The 27144-nt window shown below is 37.7% G+C and overlaps 1 protein-coding gene across 9 annotated transcripts in view; it reads right to left on the reverse strand.

Moving 5' to 3' along the window:
* EHBP1 (EH domain binding protein 1) overlaps nt 1-27144 on the reverse strand; it is a 227147-nt gene that overhangs the window by 74337 nt on the left and 125666 nt on the right. For 8 of the 9 annotated variants that reach the window (XM_029071573.2, XM_001511071.5, XM_007672051.4 and 5 more), the window contains 4 exons: nt 12366-12544; nt 11684-11732; nt 7347-8261; nt 4853-4996 (listed from right to left, as the gene is read on the reverse strand). In XM_029071573.2, the coding sequence (XP_028927406.1) occupies nt 4853-4996; nt 7347-8261; nt 11684-11732; nt 12366-12544 (1287 nt within the window). The remainder of the gene's footprint in view (nt 1-4852; nt 4997-7346; nt 8262-11683; nt 11733-12365; nt 12545-27144) is intronic. The other variant, XM_007672052.4, reaches the window with a different exon arrangement.

The raw sequence follows: 27144 nt of genomic DNA on the forward strand, positions 1-27144 counted from the left end.
TTTTAGGTCAGAGACCAAACATAAATTAAACAACCAATCAAGGTTTAAAATGAAAGGAAAATAATTCCTTTTTATTCTGCATGCTGTTCAAAGACTTCTACCCTTTTGCTGTTTTTGGGCTTTTAAAATGGAATTAGAAATACAAAATTAACAGTGTTTTTTATTCTACTAATTGAATTTCATTAACAAGCTTGTTAATTTTTTATAAGCAGGTTACTTTCTTAAGCAAAAGTACACAGAACGTCATCCTTTATATGTTATGAAATCATAATTACACTTCCAATATTCATGTTATGTACTTATGTGGCAATATCTTATCTTAAATTCATAAGCTTCTGAGTGACACATACATAAATAAACACTTCTGAGTAAATTACATCAGTAGTTAGGGATTATCAAAATGGTGTTCAAACCTTTTACCAATTAAATGGTAACTGCTTCTTTTGTAATCTAAAAATCTAGTGATCCTATCTAAATCTGTCACAATTATCAGCATGACAGACTAGTCTTTTCTTCCAATCAATATTTTCCAATTAACATCAAAAGCCCAAGGTTGATGTCCATAATGTCCCAACTCAACAACAATAAACTATCTATTCTGGGCTTAATTGGCAAAGGGCCTACTTGCATTTTCTTGGTTCTTGCAGAAAACAACTTGGATTTTAATCTGAATGATTCTAAAAACCTGAGGAAGACAGTGGTATTACTTTCTTAATCATTGATACTAAAAATCTTTCACAGAAGGTTACTGTAAATCCTGGAAAAGTCCTTAATGCCTTTGCCATCAATCAAGGATTGGTCATTCCAAGACACTGATGCACAATGTATTGCTCCCTCACTTATGCCTAGTCCAGTTTTTCCTAGAACTTTCACAGATATTCATACATTCATTCAATCGTATTTATTGAGTGCTTACTGTGTGCAGAGCACTGTACTAAGCACCTGGAAAGTACAATTTGGCAACAACTCTCTCCCCTTTCATATCTGACACACCATTACTCACCCCATTTTCAAAATCCTACTATAATCATATCTCCTCCAAGGGACTTTCCCTGACTCACCCCTAATTTCCTCTGCCACTTGTCTGCTATGTGACCTTGGGCAATTCACTATACTTCTCTGTACCTCAGTTACCTCATCTGTAAAATGGAGATTAAAAGTGTGAGCCACACATGGGACAACCTGATTATCTATCCTGTATCTACCCCAGTGCTTAGAATAGAGCTTAGCACATAGTAAGCGCTGAATAAATACCGTTATTATTATCATTATTTAAATGCTGCTATAGCTTGCTCAAACTACTTTTGAATCAATTAATTAATGGCATATATTGAACACAATAACAATTATAGTACTCATTAAGCACTTTCTATGTGCCCAGCCCAGTTGTAAGGGCTGGGGGAAATACAAGTTAATCAGTTAATCAGGAACACAGTACCTGCCTCACATGAGGCTCACATGCTTAATTCCAGGGAGCCGGTTGTTGGGCAGGGATTGTCTCTATCTGCTGCTGAATTGCTTATTACAGTGCTTAGTACAGTGCTCTGCATATAGTAAACGTTCAATAAATGAATGAATGAATGAATTTTACAGATGAAGTAACTGAGGCCCTGAGAAGTGAAGTGACTTTCCCAAACAAGGTCACACAGCAGACAATGTGGCAGAGCTGAAATTAGAACCCAGGTTCTTCTGAATCCCAGGCACATGCTTTATCCACTAAGCCATGCTGCTTCTCTTACTATATGCAGATCACTGCACTAAGCACTTCGGAAAGTACACTTCAACAGAATTAACAGTCATGCTCCCTGCCCACATTGAGCAAATACACAAATGTTCCATATTGGAAAAATATTTGAAAAATCTGACATTGGGTCCACTAAAAATGGGTATCTTATTGTCGTTGATTATCTTGAGCCAAAATCTGAAGAAAAATAATTGCATGTAATTTAAAATACCAACAATATTAATCTATAAGTAGAAAAATTTCAGAAAATACCTGATAAAGGCCAAAGAAATTCCTTAGCTTTGGAAGTGAATTAAGATGATTAAAATCTTTTTCTTAACTTGCAAGTTAAAGTACAAATTTTCACTGAAACACATTTTTAACTGAAAGCCAAACTACAATTTAAGATGAAGTAGCACGTGCACATATGTGTATATGTGCTTGTGTACACACACACACACACACACACACACACACACACACACACGTTGATAATATAAGAGAACCTAAAGATTTGCGTCTTCGAGTTTGAAAAATACTCCTTTAGGAATGGAGAAAAGGGAGGAACGAAGCATAAATTCATCCTAAGGAGAGTTTGAGGAAACAAGCTACCATTTGTTATTTTCTAAATCTCTTGTTATAGTCTCCCAGCTCTATTTCTGAAGGACAACAGAGCCCAGTTTGAATGGATCGACTGCATTCACTTGGCTATGTGGCTGGCTCACCAAATTTACATTGTCAACAGATCTCACTTGCACCAGATCTATGAAAAGTAGGAAGGGAATTGTTAATCAAAGGAGAGTTTAGGATGGTTATAGATATGAAATAGTTAAGAATCTTATGACCGGGGGAAGTGAATGAATAGGGAAAAAAGGATATGGTTCAGTACTTCCCGATCATAACTACCAGTGTGACCTGAAGGGCTTTCAAGAATTTCCTGAAAATTTGCAGGCTCTGACATCTTTGATCTCTTTAAGCATGCTTAAGTCCATTTCCAAACATATGTCAGGACAAAGGTGTTCATATCAAAGATGGCAGTTTCATAATGAGAATCTCATCACCAGTCTCCTGCCACTTCCTGGATGGGGAATGTGCACACATACTTGGTGATATTCATGGTGAGACCCTGACGAGTGAAAAGTGAAGAAGAATTGATCTATTCCATCCTCAAGATTTCAAGCAAGACCACACTTAGTTCAACCATCAATGATGAGACTATATCCAGATACCCAGATCTCCAGAGGAGAATCCATAATCGCTTTCAGTAAGTCACTATAGTGTTTAAGGACCTTTACTGTCATGAAATTCTTCCTTACAATCAAAACAAAACATTTATGCTGCAGCTTAAGTTCATTTTCACTTGATCTGCTGGTACAGCTGGCCACTATTCTCCGTTTAATAAACCTCCAAATTCTTGAGGACAGATAGAGGTTACATAAATTCCAGTTGTTTTAGGCCTGTTATCCCTGGTCTTATTTTCTAAGCCTTTATGATTCTCTTCTGAATCTTTCCTAACTTCTCTAGGTTTCTCAAGTTCTGGAGGCCACAACTGGAAAAGTACTTTTGACAGAGACACAGTTCCTTTTCATTTTACTCCTGATTAAGAATGCTGAAATATTAATCTGAAATAGCAATTCACTGTAGACTTATTTTGTTTCTTATTATGAACCACACCAATTTTTGCCTGGAATTATTCTTAGCCAGTTATTCCTTATCCAAAACACATACCTATCAAATATTGCTCTATCTTAAATAAATTGGTAAAAACCATGGGCATAGAAAATATGACTGTCCCATTGCTCTGGGACAAGCATAGTCCCTTGACATTCTGTGAAATATGCTAGGAAAGCAAGGCAATCAATGTAACAGGTGCTTCAGAGTGTTAAAAGAATGGGGACTGATGTTGATCATAGCTGCTAAACTCTGATCAGTTACTTCAAACAATGATATTTTTGAGCTCCTATTTACTAAGGACTGTATTAATTTTAAGTCATTGGAACATAACTATATAATTGATAGACACAATCCCTGCCCTCAAGGAATTTACAATTTAAGGGAGACTGAAATAAAAAATAATTTACAGATAAGAGGAAACACGGAGATATGAGTTGGAACTTAAATATGAGGCTATGCAAGCTGATATGTAGAGAAATGTTAAGGATGGTTGTAAGCAAGCAGCTGCAGAGCTGGTGTGGAATTGCTGATGTGAGAGTTGGGGCAATTTAACCTGGAAGACAAGTTGATGGGGGAAAGCCTTCCAGAAGGCTTTTCCTGTTACTTGATGATAGCTGTGATAAACAGTGGTTATCTAATGGGATGAACTAGTTTCCTCCACTTCCTGGGTCCTTTATCTCCCCACCCTCATTAGATATTCCCCTTCTCTTAAACATCCATGCAACACCAACAATCCTGCCCCCTCCACTATTTAAGGCAGGATTAAAATCACACACCATCCATTAGATTGTAATACCCTCGAGGAAAACCATGTCTTTTATTTGCATGCCTCCAAATGCCTAATATAATTAAAAAATAAACTGGTTTTAAAACTACAAACACACGAAAATCTGGAAAAGGACATTTTCAATGGGGAAACATGAAACCAAGAAACAGTATGGCTTCAAAAATGAAATGGAAATTTAATTCCGGGAACATTATGTTGCAGTTGAACTAAAGTGCAAAATAAAATGAGTTTGCAAAGAGACAAAACCACCACCAATGATTTGACACAACAGGCAACTGGGTTTCAGAAAACGGGGGACAAGAAGCAAAATAACTTTATTCCTATGCAATTCCTTCCAGCCACTTAGGGGTCACTGGTAGCATGTTGTGTAGAAGCTAACACTGCAGTTGTTCCTTAGCTGGTGTGCAGAGTTATTTCCTATATAATAATTTTCTTCGGTAAAACTCTCTCCAGCCAAAGAACTGCCAATGATGAAAATGTGAAGAGATAAGTAGAATAATGGAGGCAAACAATGCATATATTGATGAAGAAAATAATCAATATTCTATTTTCCCCATTAAATTACTATCCAGAGGCTTTTCAACAACCAAAAAGAGAAATGATATAGTTAATAATATCTTCATTACAATAATCACTAATTTAATGCAATTTCAACTAATAAGCCTTACATCAGTTAGTTGATTATTGCGGACTGGTGGAGACGCATTGATTATCTGCTTACTCCCTGCTTTTAAAGCAGCATCCCTTCTTGCTTGCTCAAGAAGAACTCTTGCCCGCTCTTTAAGTTCTTCCTGCCTTGATAATATTCGCTGCTTAAAAGCAAAAAGGTAGAATTAATGGCAAAGAAACATTTATATAATCTACATTTGTATAATAATTGACGGTGAAATCTGTTTAAATAATAAAAGTCAGGATTAAGTGGAATTTCTTGAGATTACATGGCTTAAAAATACGTTGAATGTATATATGAAATGATGTAAACAAAGTGTGGAATATGGGAAATGTATCTTTATTGGAGTTTCTTCTCTTCTAGCTGTTTTCTGAAAGTAATGTGACCACGCCAAACTTTTAAAAATTCTATTTTCAACTTGCTCTATTTTCCAAGTGGAACATGCTTTTCTCAAATTTGTTCCTATGTTAAATATTTTCTAGAAGAATTATAACTGATGATGCTTATTTAACATAAACTTCATTTTCAGCACAGTGGAAATCGATAACATCTTTTCCCAGATACAAATCATCCAGGCCTAAATTAGTCTCATGAAATTAACTCAAGTTCTTGACATTCCTGGAAAAAGATACATATAATAAATACTAAACCAATGATATCTTTTACTTTAGATGTACTTTTCACTAAGCTTCTCCCATCCCAAGAGCATAGGAAGAGGGCCTTTCTAGCTGTTAAATACTCAAAATATCAAATATATGCTAATTTAAAAATATATTGTGGGCAACAAGCTGAATATTAATAGGTTTTAAAACAATGGCGCCACTTCCAATACAACAGGTGTTTGGAAGTGGTACACAGACTCTTTTTCTTCATTACTTTGGGCTGCAGTTAACCTCCACTGTCAGTTACAAATTTTTTTATGCCATACTGAGGCACTAAGTATATTCAATGAATGCAAACATATAGGTAATGTCAAGACATTACGTACCTTCATTTGGTAGGGTAGAATGATTCCACAAGTCGTAATCAGGAAATTCAAATTTGGAGCACAGGAATGGGAAATTATATCACTTCTTTCTTCCATAACCCCCAATTTTAAAGTATTTTGGGGAAATCTTTCAAATTTCCAGGGTAATTTTCCCATGCCACATTACCCTGCTGACCATCTATTTACCTCCCTACTCCCATCTTCTAACACAAGCAAGCCTTCCTGCTTGTCTGAAGCTTGGTCCAACATCGGAGGAATGACTAACTAGATGTGTAAGGACAAGGGTGTAAACCATTCCTCAGGTTTGTTGTAAAAAGACCAGTGGTATTGCTATTACTGAAATTTCTCTCTAAATCTATCACTGTATTTCACTATATCTACCTTTTTCACGTTTCTTAAATGATTTTACCTCCTTGTAAAAAAGACTAATATAGAGATGATTTAAAAATGCAGAGAACAGGAGAAAGAACTTTGGAAATAATAATAATTACAGTGTTCACTGGATAGTATCTCTACGGGCTACCCCGGGCTAGTATGAGTAAAATAGCTCACCTTGTGTTGCCCCTGATGGTAGCATTTATTGAGCAACAAAAAAAATCTGGCAAGTAGGGGCCAACTTTATTGCTGTTCTCCATATCAGGCATGACTTTTACCAAACCTTGTGTTGGGGAGAGCTGGCAATTGCCACTCAACCAAGTCCTGGACAATTAATGCAGACATGGGGTAAACTGGGCCGGGTAGCGTATTAGACTATCGCCTGAGTTTAACAGAATTCAGCTACAAAGTACCGACTATTTAAAAACAGAATGAACTGAAATTGATTCCAAGGATCAATCATGCTAAAATTTGTCTCAAAAATAGGTTTCACCCTAGGGTCTAATTGGTATGACAAAACCAAATTCACCAACTAATTCTAGAAACTTCCTGGGTGGTGGAATTTGGATTTGCAGTGTAGAAGATTTTGAAAATTATGTACCAGTTTGAAATCATGCCCTACAGATAACAGAGCACTCTCAGAACTGCTTCCATCCCTCTTTTAAGGAAACCCCTATGGTGCCCAAATAAACCAAGGGGAAGACCAATCTTGAGCAACCCAAAGAAAAATGAAAGGCAATCTGTTTTTAATGATGGTAAAACTATAGACTTAATGTGACATAATAATGTTCAATACATTATTGTTGTCTACTGAAATTGAACAGTTCTCTACCTAAAAATATGAAAAATATTAAATATAGGGCAGGTCTTACTTACCAAGTTATCTTTAACTGGTGAAATACCGCTTTCAGAAAATTAAATGAGTTGCTATTTTTCATTAGTGAACACCATAAGGACATAAAATACGCACCCAACTCCTGAAATAATGTCTAATTATGTATGACATATCAGAACACATTTCACCTATGGCTATTTAAAGATCACTAAAAGAGAACTATGAGTAAAATCAGAACATAAAATGCAGCAACTGAACTTTTATTATATGAATGTTTATATGTTATTTTCTTACCTGAGTCATTTTTGCAGAATAATCTGCATTATTTAAGGTTATTCTACTATCAGAATCGGAGTTAGACTCTATGTGCCTTAGAGTAGCCCTTTTTTTCTTTGCAAGGTCTGCATCTCTGTTGTAGGAATATCCAAGTTTTGAAGTGGGAGATAAACTTGTCTTTTTTACCGGTGATTCAGGATCTGATCTTCTGCTCTCTGAGGTTCCTGAATATTCCAACTTTTCTTGCTCCAAGTAACTACCACAACTTTCTGGAGTCTGGTGTCTTTGTCTGTCAATATCCTCACATGCAAATGGTGGGCACACATCTTTTCTTTGATCAGTAACAAGTGAAAATTCACTCAGTTCTAAAGTGTCAGCTTTCAACAATTTTTTCTTCTCCAACACAATCTGGGTTTGTACTAGATCTGAACTAGTACCTGATCCAGCCTCCTCAGATCCAGAAGCCCTTCCAGAGCTCTGTTGGGATTTTTGCGGATCCATGTCACTTTTAGTCCTGCGAGAGTAGGGGGAAGCTGTGCTTGGACTTAGATGATCATCAGGGGTCTGATGCTCACTTTCTGACTCACCAACACCACTATCATTTACAAATACAGAGTCATCCTGAGACACAAAATCTACTGCTCCACTGACAGCCGGCTGCAGTTCAGGTTCCCGGTTCAGGTCATTAAGCTCTGCATAGAACTTTTCCTGATCGACAGAACTGTTGGTGTCTGTTTCATAGTTACCCACTTTATATGTGCTTTTACTGCTATTTTCTTCTATCTGAACTACATTTAATTCTTGACCACTGAAATGTGCCCTTATTTGATAGAGATAAGTCATAACAGTCAGTTTGTCTGGAATTGCTAGTAAAACCATATCAGAAGGTTCCAACAACCGGGATATTCCTATGCTGGCAAATCCATCGTATGCCTTCGAAAAACAAAAATGAAAAAAAACACACACAGATGTCACAATGCAGAGATAACACAAAAGCACAACACTGCAGTTCAGAAAGTCAACCAAATTTAAATCCTCAAATATGTCTTGGTGAGTATGCTTCAGTTCAAAATATCCATATTACATCAATTATGCTTTTTACATATTGCCAAAACAGGGTTTGTTTAGTCCTAATCTTAAAATAAAATTTACTTTCACTCCTTATATATACTTTATTAATGTGTACTCATGAGAATAGAAAGCTCAGCTTAATAAACTAAATTGTTCATGCTTTTCATAAAATGTCAATATAAAACCATAACTTCAAAACAAATTAAATTACATAAAACACACTTTATTAAAGCCAATCTAAATGGTTTTCCTAGCAAAGAAGAAAATAAGTAAATTTTAAAATGGTAAGTTTATAACAAAAAATTAAGGACGGGTTTTTAAGATAGGGAACTAAGATGTACAGAAACACTACACTAATCCATCTTGGAATTTATCAATGCTGATCAACCTTCTCTCTTCTACTGATCATGTAATTGCAGTGATCTGTGTTGATTAGAAAGTACATCCAGATAATCAAAAAGAACTTCACCCTCTGTTACCTGATTAAAAATATAGAAAATATCTAATTAGCACAGACTTCATAAAATAATGAAAGAAGATTTAACTTTAAGTCTTTTAGAAAAAGTGAAGTACTTTGAGGACTAAAATAAAGTTGAGAATGTGAGGCTGCATTGTTTTGTTCTGCTGGCCCTTAAATGACTGTGGCACATCAGGTTTTTCTAGTTTGAAGAATCAGAGCTGTTTCTCAATTTACAATTAATTATTCCTAACCTGAACTAACCCTTGAAAACAGTACTGTGTTGCCAAGAACCCTTCGAAAAGTATGGATGTGGGCTTTATATACGCTTTTAGGTGAAAATAAGGAAAAAAAAAGATTGTATCTTTCTCTCACCATATGGTTGAGCCTTTAATACATTAGTTTGTAAACTGTAATTACAAGTTTGCTTAAAAGGAAAAAGTTTGGAATGGATTTAAAAATACCATAGCGATATCAATATCAGTATTTAGTGCTTACATGTTAAAGTGCACTACAGCCTTTACATTTAATCCTCATTTCCCCCACTCTTCCTGCAGTTTCATAAATTTTGGGGAAGGAGAGAGAGAGAGAAAATGGAAAACAAATTGCAATATTAAAACCTCTTCAATTTTCACAGCACTATCCCTTATAATGCAGGCGCCTCAAAATATTCAGCTAAAGTGTGTGGCTCGGCTGGTGTGCATGTACAGGCCTGTTTGTTATTTTACTTGTTTTAGGGAAATTAAAGTCTTTTTCCTTCTTAAATATCCTGACAACTTGATTGACAGACATCAATTGCAGTCTATCAGCAAAAGCACCACAGGCAGTATTCTAAACATTTCCCAATTATCTAACACACTGACATATTGGTCAAGATCAAATGTCACAGGTAAATGCCTTTTTTATTCCACACCTCTTACAGCTTTAGGAAAATGATTAGCTTGGAAGTGGGGAAAACTCCTGCTGATGTTTTGCTTCTTGTAACAATTCATCTTAAAATGTAATTATGCACACTAATTGCATTGAAAACTGTTTTAAAGCAAGTCACACTTTTTGCAAGTAAGGTCAAGGCTTTCTAAAGGTGTATTCCTATAGGTTAACCTGTAGTGATCTGGTCATTCATTTACTGTCTCTTTAGCTGTCTGTGCAGAAGAAGAGGGAGATCTTGTGGACAAAGAAAATAGTCTTATTCATTACTAGATGTTATTTTAATTGGCTAGGAGGAGTCCTTGTCAAATGTGTTATACATCTGCATGGAACTTATACCCAGGCATTGTTCCCTGTACTGCATTCATTCCAATCAAGGGCACAAGGGGTTATCAGGCAGAACTGTGTGAAGCCAGGAAATAAATCTGCAGGAAGCAACTGAGATACTCAATGTAGCTGTCAGGCAAGGGGCTGCAGAGTGATGAAAGGAATAAAACACACATACATGCAATAGTAATCATTACCTATTGAATAATGAAAATGACTGGAGATACCCCAAACTTAAAAAAAATTATTCACAGTTAACGGTATGGTGGTAGATGAATTTCAAGCATTATTGAAATATTAGAATAGAAAGAAAATCATGGGATTTTGACATTCAAAAAACGAACTGTTAGTATATTAAAGAAAAACTGTGTCATTACAAATTACATAGTACATAGTCCATATACTGCATATATAACTGCAGTAAAGAGATGAACTGAAACATGCATTCCAACTATATGAACATGAAAAATAAGCTTCATTAAAATATTTTAATTAAGTTTATTTGCCTCATTTTCCTGTGATTAGACAAATGTTGAACTATTTAGCAGCTAAATAAATGCTCTTGAGGTTACAATTTGCTTTAGTTTTGTAAAAAAGACAGCATTTCAATGTTCTATATATAGCTCCAATTAAATATAACCATTTTCCAAAATAATCAATCTGAGCCAGAAAACAAGTGAGTAATAAAGCAGGTTGTGTTAGTTTTCATCTACTTTTTTGGGCACTGAATCCACTTGGAAATAAATTATTTTTAAATGTATCACTTTTGGGATCGGTCCCCAGGCAACCTCAAATCAAATGTGGCTTTTTTCACTGCAATGAACATTTAGCATTAAAAGTTTTTTAGAAGAAATTTTTAGCTTAACACTACTCTCACATCACTGAACCTGGATCAGGCTATCCTTGCTTAATCTTTAAATCAATAGGGCTTTATAACTACCTAATTCAAAAGAAGATTAAAAACTTTGGCCTAGGTCACCTGCATAACATACTTCATTACACCATATTTCTTAGAATTGATTTCCAAAAATATTTTAAAACTTATTAAATTCTAGATAGTATAGAAAATCTGCACATTTTAAAAACTACAGCTTAACTATAATAGTGGATAAAAGTTCATGTAAACTCTGTATTTTAAAAATCAAAAGTATTACTGTATGTCCCAAAATCTGCATTTACCTTTACCTATCGAGTACACTCTTGCAAAGCCATGTAAACCCTTAAAAGCTCACTAATTTGACATCTTTTTTTCCATATTAATCTTTAACTGAAAAAAGGATATTCATCACAAAAAGAGGTTCCCTTGTCTTTTTTCCTCTTTTTAAAAGTTAATATAGCCCATACAAATATTAAATGCTAATGCCAGTCTGGCACTTGTTGTGAATGTTAAAGACCATGACAAACTGGAGTCAATAATGCATCCGATTTGAACTGCAGGAGGCTGAATACCTTCTGTGAGCTGTAGTTATGACCTTACAAAAAAAAAGACACCTCGCTTTCCCAAAATTAATAAAAACCTGCAGTGAAGCCAAAATTGAAGCTATGTCCTTTTTCTTCCCCTGGCAGTTCTTACCTTTTTGTTGTTCTCTTTAATATCTTGAGGATTCAGGGACTTGTAGTCACTGAGGGAGAAAATGGCACAGTGGGTATGTACAGTATTTGATAAAAGCAGCAGTTTTAAAACAAACCGAATCTAAAAATTTGACATACAATAATATCATACAGAAACTAGCAATTTCACAGCAATTCAATCAACAAAACTAATAGTGTGGAAAATTAAAGAAAAAAAATAAATAAATAACCAGCGATTACATGTTTCATTGCCTGAAGCTTTCCATCTAAAAGAGAAGTTAAGGCAGGGGACCAGAGGCCAGCCTTGACAACCAAATTTACCATGAGGTAATCCCTCGTTGTCACTGTACAAAGAGCTACAGGCTTATTTGTCTCATCTCATTTCAACACTAACACAATTTTCATAATCATCTTCAAGTCAGTTCTTTGTATAAGATTAAGAAGAAAAACAGATCATTTTTAAAGAAGAAAAAGAATTGCTTTTTGAAGAGAGCAGGAGGAATTTCTAAGTTTGGCATTAAATCCTTTTCTCAAAAAGCAAGAGGGGTTGAAAGTAAAATAAATAAATAAATAAATGGTTAAGCATTTCAGGAACTGTGCTAGAAGTCGTTTTGTTGTTTTTCCTCTCCAGTTTCTAGCACAGACAAAGTACTTGGCTGGGAAGGTAAAATGTTTTTACTTACATTAAATCTGGTCTAAAATGATGTAATATCGCACAAAATGATAAACCATTTCTCCATGATGTTGTAAAATTGGTGATTTTCACTCCCCTATAGTTTTTTGTAACTTCTTTGCACCACACAAGCAGAGACTGACTAGCATTTGGCTTTCTCCCCAAAACCGGACTTGGGATGGGGCTTAGCTGGAAATAAAATGAAGAAGAAAACATTCAAGAATTTAATGGAAGCTGAAAATTAACAAGAATTGACCTAACTAAATGATCCACATCCTTTGATGGTAATTTAGGTCCTTCAAAGCTGTCAATTTACAATGACTGTAACTTACAAGAGACACAAATCTCAAGTTATTATCTTCAGTTTTAGCCTTAGGCACGTGCCTGAAGACCGTGTAGATATGCAGGATTCTAAACTTACATATGAAAACAAGCCAGGAATTGTATTGATGGAAACATCGTGTTAAAGTACTTAAGCACTTAAGGCACTCTAGTACACTGTCTGCTTAAGTTCCAGAATCTTGAAGAAAAGATTTTTCCCAAATGCATTCATGAAAATATTTTCCTCACCACCTTCTAACTAGATCAGCAGTAAGGCTAATAATAGTAATAATAGTGAAGGTATTTGTTAAGCACTTACTATGTGCCAAGCACTGCTCTAAGCGCTGGGATAGATACAAGGTAATCAGGTTGTTCCACGAGGGACTCACAGACTTAATTCCCATTTTACAGATGAGGTCACTGAGGCACAGAGAAGTTAAGTGACTTGCCCAAAGTCACACAGCTGATAAATGGCAGATCCGGGATTAGAACCCAAGAGCTCTGACTCCCAAGCCCAGGCTCTTTCCACTAAGCCATGCTGCTTCTCTGCAAATCTGAGGTGACAGTGGAGTAAGATAAACTGTGAGCTTCGATTGACTGTATAAGAGTCACAGAGGTGATATTGTGGGCCTAATGTGGGTAAAATAAAGACAAAACCATCACATGGCATATTTATTTTCTAATAATTTATATTCTTAAAGTCTTGTCCTTTTGCATACTTGAATTAAATAATGTATTATTTTGAGTTTAAATTTTCAGAAAAAATGAAAAATGCTCTTCCTTTAATTCAGTGCATACATCCATGACTCCAACTTGGAAGTATATTTTAAAACTTGTTAAAATGAAAGGTAAACAAGTATCAATAAAAGCTGTGGCAATATGGTCAGAATAAAGTCCCTTCAAATGAATGGGAAAGAACAGCAAGTCATTTATCTTAATGTTATCACCAAAGTTTAACAAGCAAATCATTCTTGCCATTCTAACTAGTTAAGAAAGACCAATGATGCCCCCACTTGACAAAAGCATGTCAGTGCTAAACAATTAAAACTGTCAACCTCACATTAAACTATGATTTATGTTTTCACTGCTTGTGGGGAAGACTACTAAGAAATACCATAGGAGGTAATTTCTCATTTTTATTGACTGTCAGACTAACAAATTGTTATATAAACAACCACGAATTTGGCAGTGCTGTTACGTAAACGATATATCCATCAGCAGCAAATAGATACCATACTGAACTAAGTCAGAGTGAACAGAATCCAGTATCTTGCTCCAATCTTTAAATATACAGCAATAGGTTGGAAAAAGGTTTTCAAGCAAATCAACTCCGATCAGAAAAAGAATAATAGCCCTTCTTTACTACTACCCCTCTAGTGATGGAAATGATGTAATAGTTATTGACCGTTTAGCCTAAGCTCTCAAATGCTTTCCTAACATTAAATAAATCATTTTTATGACAGTAGTGAGTTCATTATCCCTTTTAAGGATTTGGAAAATGAAACACGTAGAGGATAAGCATCTTGACCATCCTAAAGATGCAGAAGTGAAAATAGGATTCAAGACTATCAACTGATTAATACCCCACCCCAGGTAGGATGAACATTCAAGCAAATGAACTAAAACCCATATAGCAACAATGTACCCTTCAAAATAAATGATCTAGCAATAAAGAAATATTCAAATCGTATGAAATCCATGCTTTCCGGGTCTCCGCTGATAATGAAACACAATTATGTCATTGAAGAATATGACATTAATGTGAAATACATATGGGAAAAATGATAGGAAGAGTTTGGTAAATTCTACTTTAGCATTTCTGTGATTCAATGGTACACAGAGGTTTTTGCTTCTTAAAAAAGTAGAAAAAAACCCCTGAATTTCCTTGGCCCCAGATGACACTTTTTAGTCCTTTTTTCCAAACTGTCTTGACAAGGATAACTGATCTAACCATAGTTACCAGATCTGGCATGACATGGCTTAATTTTAACCCAATGATTCAACGATATACCTAAACTACATTGTCTATTTGTATATGACAATGCAGCACACCGTCCCTCATGGGGTCTCCTTGACACTTGCTCATGTGACTTCTCCCTGCTGCCATTTCTGTGATTTCCTAAGAGTTCTGAGATTCACCAATAGGATCCCTTAGCCTCGGCATAAACTATGGAAAAATTACAGGAGCAAGAGGCACCTTAGAGAAGCAATGTTGAGAACAAAGGGTCTCTTTAGGGGTGATAGTAGAAGGAACACGAGCCCACAAGTTGTAAATTGGGCACACATCCCGTGAGAACACTGTTTGGACAGTCGTTCCATTTTATTTCTGTATTTCTAAGGGTTTAGCAGTATCCCCAATTTAAGACACCTGGGCCTTGTTGCTTTTGAAGTGACCATGAAGTTCCATAGGGTGGTTATTGTTTGAAAAAAGGTTTATTTTCTTACATAGTGATCAGTAATTTTGGTAATTTTCAAATTCTGAAAAAGCACCATATCCTTTTCAATCAGGCAAACAGTGACCGATGATGCCAGTCTCTACTACGCTTACTGCCAAAATTCTCCATTACAGGCTAAATATCCCAGCCAACATTTTAGGTCTGAGTCAATTTTCAAAAGACCTGAGGCAACCCTACCCTAGGAATAATAACCGCTGATGACTAAATAAATGAAATAATTTACTCATTTCATAATTACTTTAAAGCATTTGGAAATAACAAGGCCCTTAAATCAATATTCTGTAGGTCATTTACCATTTATTTTACAAATTAATTATACCTTATCAGATTTTAGAAGAGAAAGTGATGTCAAAGCATTGTAAAAAAAATACAAGGTGTCCATTTTATGGATTTCAATTAAGATGTGCCTCTAATTTATATTTTTTAAGGTTGACAAAATTAATATTAGCTTAGGTTTTTAACAGGCTCTGAAAAGAGCAATGACACTATTCTGTTCTTCCTGTTTTCAGTTCTAGGATCAGGAAACTTTTTTAAACTCTTAGAGACTCTAGACATTAAACAGAAGACAATCATGCATTATGATATGTATTCCCTTTAATACCACAAAAATGAGTTATAAAGGTCTTTTGAAATTTCCATACACTTAGTATAGCACACTGTATCCAGAGGGTGCACAATAAATACTATTACTACCACAAAGCCTAACTGGTGTCAAGGGTCAACATAAAATGGATTTTAAATCTAATTTTGAAAAGGTCAGCAGGTATTCAAATATTACCAATTTTTCTTTTATGATTTTATATAGGTGTCCTTCCTGTTTGGAAAATCATACCCCTCATCAAGAAATCCATGCCATTGGTGAGTTTATTTGCCTGAAATGGCCAATGCAAGAACCACAATCTGCACAGCACTGGGCACACTCAAAAATTGCCTTTTAGGCTCATAGATTTGTAGTTCTTGTTACTGTTTTCACTTTTGCCTCCATATCTCACAATCCTTTCAAAGTTTCTGCTCAAAAAGAACTCCTTTTTTGATGCCCTTGTCTCATGCCAATTTGTGTGCTTCAGTTGCCTCCCAGTTTTCAGCTAAGATACAGCTTTGTCTGAGGCTTGGTTTTATCATATCCTTAAAATGCTTCCTTGGTCCTTCTTGCTTTTGTTTTCATATACTCAGCTTGCATACAGCAGCTGCTTGTGGTATACTACTGTTATCCTCTCTCCTTACATGTTTCACCAAGTGAAGTGATACAGAGGTAAATAGAGACTCAATGCCAGAAGAACTGGCTAGTATTATGAGGACAGTCCAACTGACTCTGCATACATCTTTTCAAAGTATTTACAATTATTTAATTAGAAGTAATACTTTGGTACTAAAATTATGGTTTATCACATTACCAAAGACATAAAACCCTGCCAACTTTCCTCACCTGATCCAAATTTTCAAAAAGTCAAAGATGCCACATTGCTCATTTTTAACTTAAGGCACACAGCAGGATTATAGTGATGAAACTAGTCACCTAGTACTCACTCCAGCGGTGGATCTGGTTCTGCTGGGCGATTTAATAATGGTTTACAACTATATATAAAGGCTGATTTATTCATCTCCTTCTCAGAACAAAACAAGGGGAAGATGGGCTGCAGCCTGAGGCATTTAAGTTGCAATTAGGAATATAGATAAGTATTAAATTTAAGGAAGGATTTCTTGAGAGTGGAAGGTAAACATAAAACAGAATTGGTGAGAGAATCTCCTCCCTCGAGGTCCTTAAAACAGGATAGACTCTCTACCCATGGTAAGTTTAGGTGTGATCACTCTGCAGCAGGGGCATAGATTAGATGTCTCTTTAAGCAGCTTCATGCCTTTTTTTAAAAATGGTATTTGTTAAGCACTTATTCTGTGCCAGGCACTGCACTAAGTACTGGGGTAGATACAAGCTAATTATGTTGGACACAGTCCATGTCCCACATGGGGCTCACGATCAAACCCCATTTTACAGGTAAGGTAACTGAGGCACAGAAGCTAAGTGACCTGCCTTAGGTCACACAGCAAGTAAGTTGCAGAGCTGGGATTTGAACCCAAGTACTTCCGACTCCCAGACCTGTGCTCTATCTACTCAACCATGCTGCCTTTGTGGCTTTGTTGCACTCCTGCCTTCCACAAGACCAAGCTGAACTAGGTGATCTCTTGTGGTCTCTTTCAGTCTTGTGACTCTATGATTCTCCTATTTTATTAATATTTGCTCCTGGTAACTGATGCAATATAAATTGTTTCTGAATGGCATGTTCATTCATTCATTCAATAGTATTTATTGAGCGCTTACTATGTGCAGAGCACTGTATTAAGCGCTTGGAATGAACAAGTCGGCAACAGATAGAGACAGTCCCTGCCGTTTGACGGGCTTACAGTCTAATCGGGGGAGACGGACAGACAAGAACAATGGCAATAAATAGAGTCGAGGGGAAGAACATCTCGTAAAAACCATGGCAACTAAATAGATTCAAGGCGATGTACAATTCATTAACAAAATAAATAGGGTAATGGAAATATATACAGTTGAGCGGACGAGTACAGTGCTGTGGGGATGGGAAGGGAGAGGGGGAGGAGCACAGGGAAAGGGGGAAAAGAGGGTTTAGCTGCGGAGAGGTAAAAGGGGGGGTGGCAGAGGGAGTAGAGGGAGAAGAGGAGCTCAGTCTGGGAAGGCCTCTTGGAGGAGGTGAGCTTTAAGTAGGGTTTTGAAGAGGGGAAGAGAATCAGTTTGGCGGAGGTGAGGAGGGAGGGCGTTCCGGGACCGTGGGAGGACATGGCCCAGGGGTCAACGGCGGGATAGGCGAGACCGAGGGACGGTGAGGAGGTGGGCGGCAGAGGAGCGGAGCGTGCGGGGTGGGTGGTAGAAAGAGAGAAGGGAGGAGAGGTAGGAAGGGGCAAGGTGATGGAGAACCTTGAAGCCTAGACTGAGGAGTTTTTGTTTGGAGCGGAGGTTGATAGGCAACCACTGGAGTTGTTAAAGAAGGGGAGTGACATGCCCAGATCGTTTCTGCAGGAAGATGAGCCGGGCAGCGGAGTGACGAAAAGACTGGAGCAGGGCGAGAGAGGAGGAAGGGAGGTCAGAGAGAAGGCTGACACAGTAGTCTAGCCGGGATATAACGAGAGCCCGTAGCAGTAAGGTGGCCGTTTGGGTGGAGAGGAAAGGGCGGATCTTGGCGATATTGTAGAGGTGAAACCGGCAGGTCTTGGTAACGGATAGGATGTGTGGGATGAACGAGAGAGACGAGTCAAGGATGACACCGAGATTGCGGGCCTGAGAAGGGAAGGATAGTCGTTCCATCCACGGCATGTTCTGCCCAACATCTTTCTTTGAAACAATTTACTTTCAAGAATCAGTCACGATGAATGGCTGCGTTTCATAGACAATGACTTAATATTTTGGGGACCAGAGAAGACACTGAGAGACTATTGCAAATGCAAGTGCACAGAGGTTAGGGGCTTGAGATTTATTACATCATTTTAAAAAAGACTAATGTAATGAGTGGTGAGTTATCATAGTCTACATAATGAAAACTAGCCCGTGGTTTTTAAATTTAGTAATAGCTGCATGCCTTGCACAGAAACGCTCTGGGCATGTCACTCCCCCTCCTCAAATATTTCCAGTGGTTGCCTATCAACCTTCACATGAAACAAAAACTCCTCACTATTGGCTTCAAAGCTCTCCATCACCTTGCCCCCTCCTACCTCACCTCCCTTCTCTCCTTCTAGTGCTCAGCCCGTACACTCTGTTCCTTTGCCGCTAACCTCCTCACTGCCTCGTTCTCGCCTGTCCTGCCGTCGACCCCTGGCCCACATCCTTCCTCTGGCCTGGGATGTCCTCCCTCGTTACATCCGCCAAACTAGCTCTCTTCCCCCCTTCTGAGAGCTCACCTCCTCCAGGAGGCCTTCCTAGACTGAGCCCCCCTTTTCCTCTGGTTCTCATCCCCTCCCCATCGCCCCTACTCCCTCCCTGCTCCACAGCACTTGTAAGGCTCTACCCCCCTCCCTGCCGCACAGCACTTGTGTATATTTGTACATATTTGTTATTCTATTTATTTTATTAATGATGTGTATATAGAGCTCAATAAATACTATTGAATGAATCTATAATTCTATTTATCTATTTTGATGCTATTGATGACTGTCTCCTTGTTTTGTTTTGTTGTCTGTCTCTCCCTTCTAGACTGTGAGCCCGTTATTGGGTAGGGATTGTCTCCATCTGTTGCTGAACTGTACTTTCCAAGTATTTAGTACAGTACTCTGCATACATTAAGTGCTCACTAAATACAATTGATTGAATGAATGAATGAATGAATGGTAAAAGACTAGCTATCAGGATTCCTAGATTCTATATCTCTACTGTGCTATGAACTTGACAAGCCACTTCAGCTTGCTAAACTTCAACTGTAGTATTGGGATAAAAATACTTTTCCTAATAAGGGTGTCATGGGGCTGGATTAAGGAATTAAATTTGTTGCATGGGAGGTTCTCTGAAAGCACAAAGTAATAGCATATTATTAAAGTCATTCCATGCCTACATACCTAACTCCATAGCAGAAGAGTGTGCCAAGCCTATAACAGAGTATTTGGGTGGCTATATAAATGCCGCCTGCTCAACCACAAATAACTCCTCCCAATCTCTTTCTTAATACAGCTGTTACTTTAAAACTTTCAACACTAAACATACCCTGGAGCAGCATATAAGTAGTTAATTTTATAGCCTTAGGTTTATTTTGTGAAAGAAACATGAATATAAACCTGTTCAAATGCCACCATGCTATGAAACATTTTCATCCTTATTTTATGCCTTTACTTCTAATCACATGGCTGTACTTCCCACCCTGCCTTATGTTGTTCAATTTTTGTTCTACGGCTTACTAATTCCAAAGTCATTGGTACATTAGAAAAGTACATGTTAAATTCAAATTAGTTCCATTCTGTAACTAGGTAAATTTAAATAGGAATAAGGGAGTTACAGATGAAGTAATTATTTTACTTCTCAAATATGACCAGATATCTAAAAACAAGAATATCTAAGAATCATAACAGTGAATGGAATAAACCAAAAAGGTTTTCTCATAGGCTGAGGTAAAAGGAAGTTGATCTCTAAAGATCAAGTAAAATTTTCACCTAGGTTATTTCTAATTGATGTGCAAAATAACAGCACTGATACAGAATATGCTTTCTCAATTTAATAATAATAATAATGTTGGTATTTGTTAAGCGCTTACTATGTGCCGAGCACTGTTCTAAGCGCTGGGGTAGACACAGGGGAATCAGGATGTCCCACGTGGGGCTCACAGTCTTAATCCCCATTTTACAGATGAGGCAACTGAGGAGAAGTTAAGTGACTTGCCCACAGTCACACAGCTGACAAGTGGCAGAGCTGGGATTCGAACTCATGACCTCTGACTTCAAGGCCCAGGCTCTTTCCACTGAGCCACGCTGCTTCTCTGGAGATTTCACATGGAGATCTTTGAACCCATAAATCACATGACCATACAGTGGACAATGGGACATGAGTGATAACTGAAATGATTTCATGCAAGCATACAGGATTTAAATTTTTTATTTGGCACAATATCTTTCTCTCTACTTCCATTCATGTAAACGGAGAAGCAGAGAACTGTTCTTCAGGTTTGATGATGACTCTGAAATGTGAGCTCTAACTGCATGTGCGCTGGAACCAAAAATATCGAAGTGTGACAGCCACTGCCATCCATTTAAAATTTTGCCTTCTGGATTGTGGCCACCACTGTCATTGTGCTGTCTTCAGCTATTTCTTTTGTTTTCGCCATAGTACTAAACACGACTTTTGTTGATTCAAAAAGAACACAGTCATTATTTCAATCATATTTATTGAGCACTTACTGTGTGCAGGGCACTATACTAAGTGCTTGGAAATATTTCCCCTGCTGAAGAGTTTTATCAGCATGAATAAAAATACATCTGGACATGTGGTAAAGTTATTGATCTGGTCCCCATAATCACACACAGATTCAGTAAATTGTTTCAAGCTTAAAAAAATTACGTGGTGTGCCCTTGAGAGCTACTTTTTATACTCTTCTCTAATTCTAATTTCTGAATCAAACTCTAATTATGGATACTGCTGGTTCAAGGAGAACAGCCAGGCAATGCTAAATAAAAATACTTTATAATTATTTAAATAAGTTCTTCAATTTGAATAGATGGGCAATTTTAATCAGCATTTTCCCCACCTTCCTCTGACTCTCATGCTCCCTTAGTTACAGGTACTAAAACGGGAAATAAGTACTTGCTGAATTTGTGTCTTGTATCACCCCAAAATGACATTTCGGAAAGAGCAAATATTGTAAATTAAATCTAAATGAATTCAACTTCTGTTGATTTGACTTGGTTTCTTCTGCTGCCTCTATGTATTATTCTTTAATATTTTTTAAAAATGTTAAGAACATAAGAAATGTCCCTGTTGGGTTAGACAAATGGTCCTTTGAATCCTGCACACTCTCTCTACAGCATCATCAGCAACAGTAGCTGTAGCAATAAGATTTTAGAAGCATAACTACTGTAGCGCACTATACTAGGAAACACACATACATGCAGTAGGACATAATAATAATAATAACGGTATTTGTTAAGTGCTTACTATCTACCAAGCACTGTTCTAAGCGATAGGGTAGATACAAGGTAATCAGGTTGTCTCACGTGGGGCTCACAGTCTTAATCCCCATTTGACAGATGAGGTAACTGAGGCATAGAGAAATTAAATGACTTGCTCAAAGTCACGCAGCTGACAAGTGGCGGACCCAGGATTAGAACCCACAACCTATGACTTCCAAGCCCGGGCTCTTTCCACTAAGCCATGCTGCTTCTCAGCTCTCAAATGGACACAAATTGCCAAATACCCAATAGGCATAGAAACAGTGAAGTTATGGTAAGGGAGCTAAAATCACTGGTTGTTGTTTTGGCAAAAGCAAAGTGATAGTCGCCCCTCTGTAGGAATAATAATAATTATGGTATTTGTTAAGCAGTTACTATGTGTCAAGCAGTGTTCTAAATGCTGGGGGCGATATAGGGTAATCAGTTAATCCCACATGGGATCACGGTTTTAATCCCTATTTTACAGATTAGGTAACTGAGGCCCAGAGAGGTTAAGTGGCTTGCACAAGGCCACAAAGCAGACGAGTGGTGAAGCCGGCATTAGAACCCACATCTTCTGACTCCCAAGTCCGGGCTCTTTCCATTAAGCCATGCTACTTCTCTACATCCCTCTTCTTCTGTACAACCTTCTCGTCTCTTGCTCTTCTCTGTACATCCCTCTTAATGATTAAGGATGGACAATATAAGATCTCGCCTTTTCCTCTACAATCCCAACTTTCCTTTGAATAAAGGGTCCACACATAAGAAATCTTGGCATGCACTTTATAATGTGCTGCACACTTGCTCACTTGCTCGCCTATTCACTACAGCTGTCATTAAATGTGGCCGACAACTGAGCAACCACTATCACTATAACCAACTCCTTTGCACTGGTTCTTAGTCCTGAAGTCAAGGGATTGAGGCTTACCCATTGTTCCTGAAGGGAGATTCCATCATCACCAGTCCCAAATACATCTCTCAGGGACACAAGTTAACAAAACGAAGTCATGAGTGCCATTTTGCAGAACTATACAACGTCTGCCCAAAACTAGAGCATTTTTTCAGAAAAACCTGACACCTCCCCCTACTTGCTCCAGGTCCCTCTGAATAAGGGTGCCACTTTCAAACTGTAGAGACTGTGAGCCCATTGTTGTGTAGGGACTGTCTCTATCTGTTGCTGAATTGTACTTTCCAAGCACTTAGTACAGTGCTCTGCACACAGTAAGTGCTCAATAAATATGATTGAATGAATGAATGAAGAAGATATAGTGGAAAGAAGCTACTCCCAAAAGGAAAAATATTTCTTCACACTACCATAGTCCAAATATCCAAGGAAATAAAGGACAAGGGTGAGACAAAGGGTGAGAACTGGCTTCAGGCTGAGCCAGGGAGAAGAGAGAGCTGGGGAGATGAGTGGTCCGGGTTTTAAGACTGCATTGTGGTTGGCTTTGTGGGAGGTGGGGAGAGATGGAGCCAGAAGGGTAAGGGGGCAAAGAGTTATCTAAGTTCCCCTAGGGAGAAGAAATGTAGTAAAGGAATTGTAAAAGAGAGTCCTGGGAGTAACAGAGAGAAGAAAAAAAATACATATGGTGAAAAAACTAAAAGTTATTAGAAAGAAGGGGAAAGGAAAGTAAAAGGGAGAGAGCAACAGGAAAGAAGCTAAAAGGCAATAAGGAAAAGAATATGAAAGGGACAAAGAGAGGATAAAAGGATTACAAGAACATGGAAAGCGAGTAAAGAGGAAAGTGATTAAAAAGGAGGGAATGAAGGAAAACAAAAGGGTGGGGAAAAGTGCATTGTCAATTTTATTCGATCAAAAACAGGGTATGTTTGTTAGAGTTTAAAGATTATAATTTGGAGTTATTTATATATATTATATTTTTGTTTTCAAACTCTACACTGACAAATAAAGGATTTAAACTTCTTTCCCATCACTTGACTCTGAGCTTAATTTCAAGGATAACGATTTACCTAACAGCTGTATGCTTAGCATAGAGATTAAAAAATACTACAGCTATGCTCTCCAATATAAACTGGCAACATGCCCTGCTTTAAAAAGCTTCACACATTTTCTCCAGGAACTGTCATATCACCCAAATTAGCTTATTGTTAGGAGCTGTGTGATTATAAAACATGAAAAAATGTTAAACAAAATCTGTCCTTTTTCGTTTTTAAGACCTATAATTACTATGAGTAATTTGGTTTAAATACTATCGAGTTCATTTACTTTGAAAAAAAATCCATGATTTTTAGGCTACAAATTAAATTCAGGGTGGTTATGCTTTAGCACTCAACAAGTAAAAGCTTGTAATGAAAAGTCGAGGCATAAAGGTATGACAAGTATCGCTAAAAATGGTAATGTACTCAGGGAGATAGACATTTTGTAAGGAAATGGCTCAGCAATGTAAAATATTTATGATGAGTCCTAAACGTTGTATGCTAATTTGAAAGGTTTTTAATTAAACACAGCCCAATAAAATCTCATCAAACTATACTTTGTAACTATATGATAACTTACTAGTAAGTACCCAACAGTTGGAAACTGTCAAAATATTTTACAGCTCAATTGTAATTACCAACCAAGTCTATGCATGCACTGAGTGGGCGTTAGCTACCTTTTAGGGGATGTGAAAACATTATCCAACAGTGACTTGTTTCTGTGGTCTTTCAATTTACACATGTAAAACTCCTAAATAACCTCAAGGATTTTTTTAAAGTCTTGAATAAAATTAAGCAGGCTATTCATTATAATTTACCACATTATTAAAGATTTGTTTGTAATGTTTCTTATTTAAACCCATTAAGGGAGGCAAAAACTTAAGTAATACTCTAGTAATTAGTATTGTATTGTATTGTCGCATTATATTTACTCTGAAAGTCTTTTTAGAGTATGATTACTGACAAATAATATTTTGGGCCCAAAACATAATGAATCAATCAGTGGTATTTATTGAGTGCTTAATGTGTGCAGAACATTGTACTAAGCACTTGGGAGAGTGCAATACAACAGAGTTCTTAGAAACATTCCCTGCAACTTCACAGTCCCGCAGCCTATTTCTGTAATATAGCTAGGGAAAAGGGACAAAACTGATGAACCTCTCTCAGCTATCCCTATGCACCTTTCCCTAACTTCCACTGCCAACATTGAAATGCTTCTTGCCTGTTGAAAATGAGATCCTCACTTTTTTATGCTTTTACTCCTCATCCAACTGTGTATGTGTGTGTTTGGGTGTGTGTGTTTTTGCACATAAGTGCATATTTGGTAAGAAGCAATCAAATGGGATGGGATGGCTCATCTTGATCAAAGTCTTTGGACTGAGGCAAAGTAAAGACGCAGAGTCAGGCACTGCAAATGCCAGCTGCACCTACAAACCCAAGTATTTAATTATAGGACATGACTCCCACTAGTCTACTCTGCCTGACTCTCAGACCTGGATAACAACTCACCATTAGCAATGTCTCCTGGGAAAAGGATAACTAAATATGTGGGGTTAGTGATGGTGGATGGAGGGTCTGTGTGTGATCTTTATTATGTGAGCACAAGCATATGGTAAAGTAACTTTATGATGTATAGAGGGCCCAGCGTGAGTGATGGATCAAATTTAAATTTGGGTTCTTTTACCATTAAAATACCCATTGGAACAGCTCAAACAGGGAGGTTTAAAAAAGCTATACGAGTTTACCAAAAGTACAGTGAAGCTATTTAATAAATGCAATATAATGTAATATCCTAAATACATTAGGCCAAAAATACAAATTTACACATTCATAACATATGAGAAATTATATTTTTAGCACACACACACACACACACACACACACACACACGGCTTGGAGCAGAGCAGGAGGTTGAAAAACTGTAGCTGTATAAGGCCACCACTGTCACCACCCTGCCTTACACTACAGTTTTGAAGAAACTTTTCTGTTGGGTGCCAAACTCTTGGCACTATCCCTCTGGCCAAAAAGGACTTTTTTTTTAGGATATGGATAATCATTATCCAAATGCAGATGGCTGGTCATATGGGGTAGGCAGCTGTTTCGTTTCCACAACCACTGGCAAATGGGGGTAAGGCTATGTCAGCTTTGCTGCATGGATGGTCATGTGAGAACTTCATGTGAGAGGTAAACTTGGGATGTTCTCAGCCAGTCATCCTACTTTGGACTAATTCTGAGCTAATCCAAGCATCTGGGGATGGTGGCTCCACTAATTCACATACATACATAGATCTGAATCTATGGCAAATTTGATGCATCTACTCTAAGTTCATGTGATGTTCTAATGACCTATGATGTAGGGAGAAGAGAAATGGATGGCTATGTGTCTAAACAGGTAAAGGGATATCAATCAATCATTCAATCAATGAGCACTTACTTTGTGCTGGGCACTGTACTGGGAAAGTAAAATACAATGTTAGCAAACATGTTCCCTGCCCATGACAAGATTACAGTCTAGAGGGGGAGACAGACATTAATATGAATAAATAATTTATAATAAAAACTTTAAAGTGCTGTGGAGGTGGAGCAAATATAAAACATCCAAAGGTCACAGATCCTAGTGCCTAGATGACGCAGAAGGGAGTGTGGGCCGGAGAAAGGAGGACTTAATTGGGGAAGACCTCTTGGAGAAGATATGATTCTAACAATGCTTTGAAGGTGGAGAGAGTGGTGGTCTGTCATATATGGAGGGGGTGGGAGTTCCAGGCTATGGGGAGGATATGAGAAAGGGGTGGTTGGAGATAGAGTTGAGATACAGGCACAGTAAGTAAACAGGCAATAGAGGAGCTGCGTGTGTGGGCTGGGCTGGAGTAGGAGATTAGTGAAGTGAGGTAAGATGGGGCAAGCTGACTGAGTGCTTTAAAGCTGACAGTAAGAAGCTTCTGTTTGATACAGAGGTGAATGGGCAGCCACTAGAGGTTCTTCAGGAGTGGGGAGACCTGGACTGAGTGTTTTGTCAATAAATGATCTGTGCAGCAAAGTATGGATTGGAGTGGAGAGACATGGGAGGCTGGGAGGTCACCGAGGTGGTAGAAGCAGTAGTCAAGGCAGGATAAGATAAGCACTTGGATCAGCTTGGATGGAGAGGAAAGGGCAGACTTAAACGATGTTGTGAAGGTAGACCCAACAGGGTTTGGTGACACTGAATATGTGGGTGGAATGAGAGAAATGAGTCGAGGACAATGCCAAAGTTATAGGATTGTGAGATATGGAGGATCGTGGTGTTTTCAACAGTGACAGGGTAGGACAGGGTTTGAGTTGGAAATGTCAACAACGGGGGAAGCAGCGTGGCTCAGTGGAAAAGAGCCTGGGCTTCGGAGTCAGAGGTCATGAGTTCGACTCCCGGCTCTGCCTCTTGTCAGCTGTGTGACTGTGTGT

The sequence above is a fragment of the Ornithorhynchus anatinus genome, chromosome 9 (genome assembly GCF_004115215.2).
Source record: "Ornithorhynchus anatinus isolate Pmale09 chromosome 9, mOrnAna1.pri.v4, whole genome shotgun sequence".
NCBI lineage: Eukaryota > Metazoa > Chordata > Mammalia > Monotremata > Ornithorhynchidae > Ornithorhynchus > Ornithorhynchus anatinus.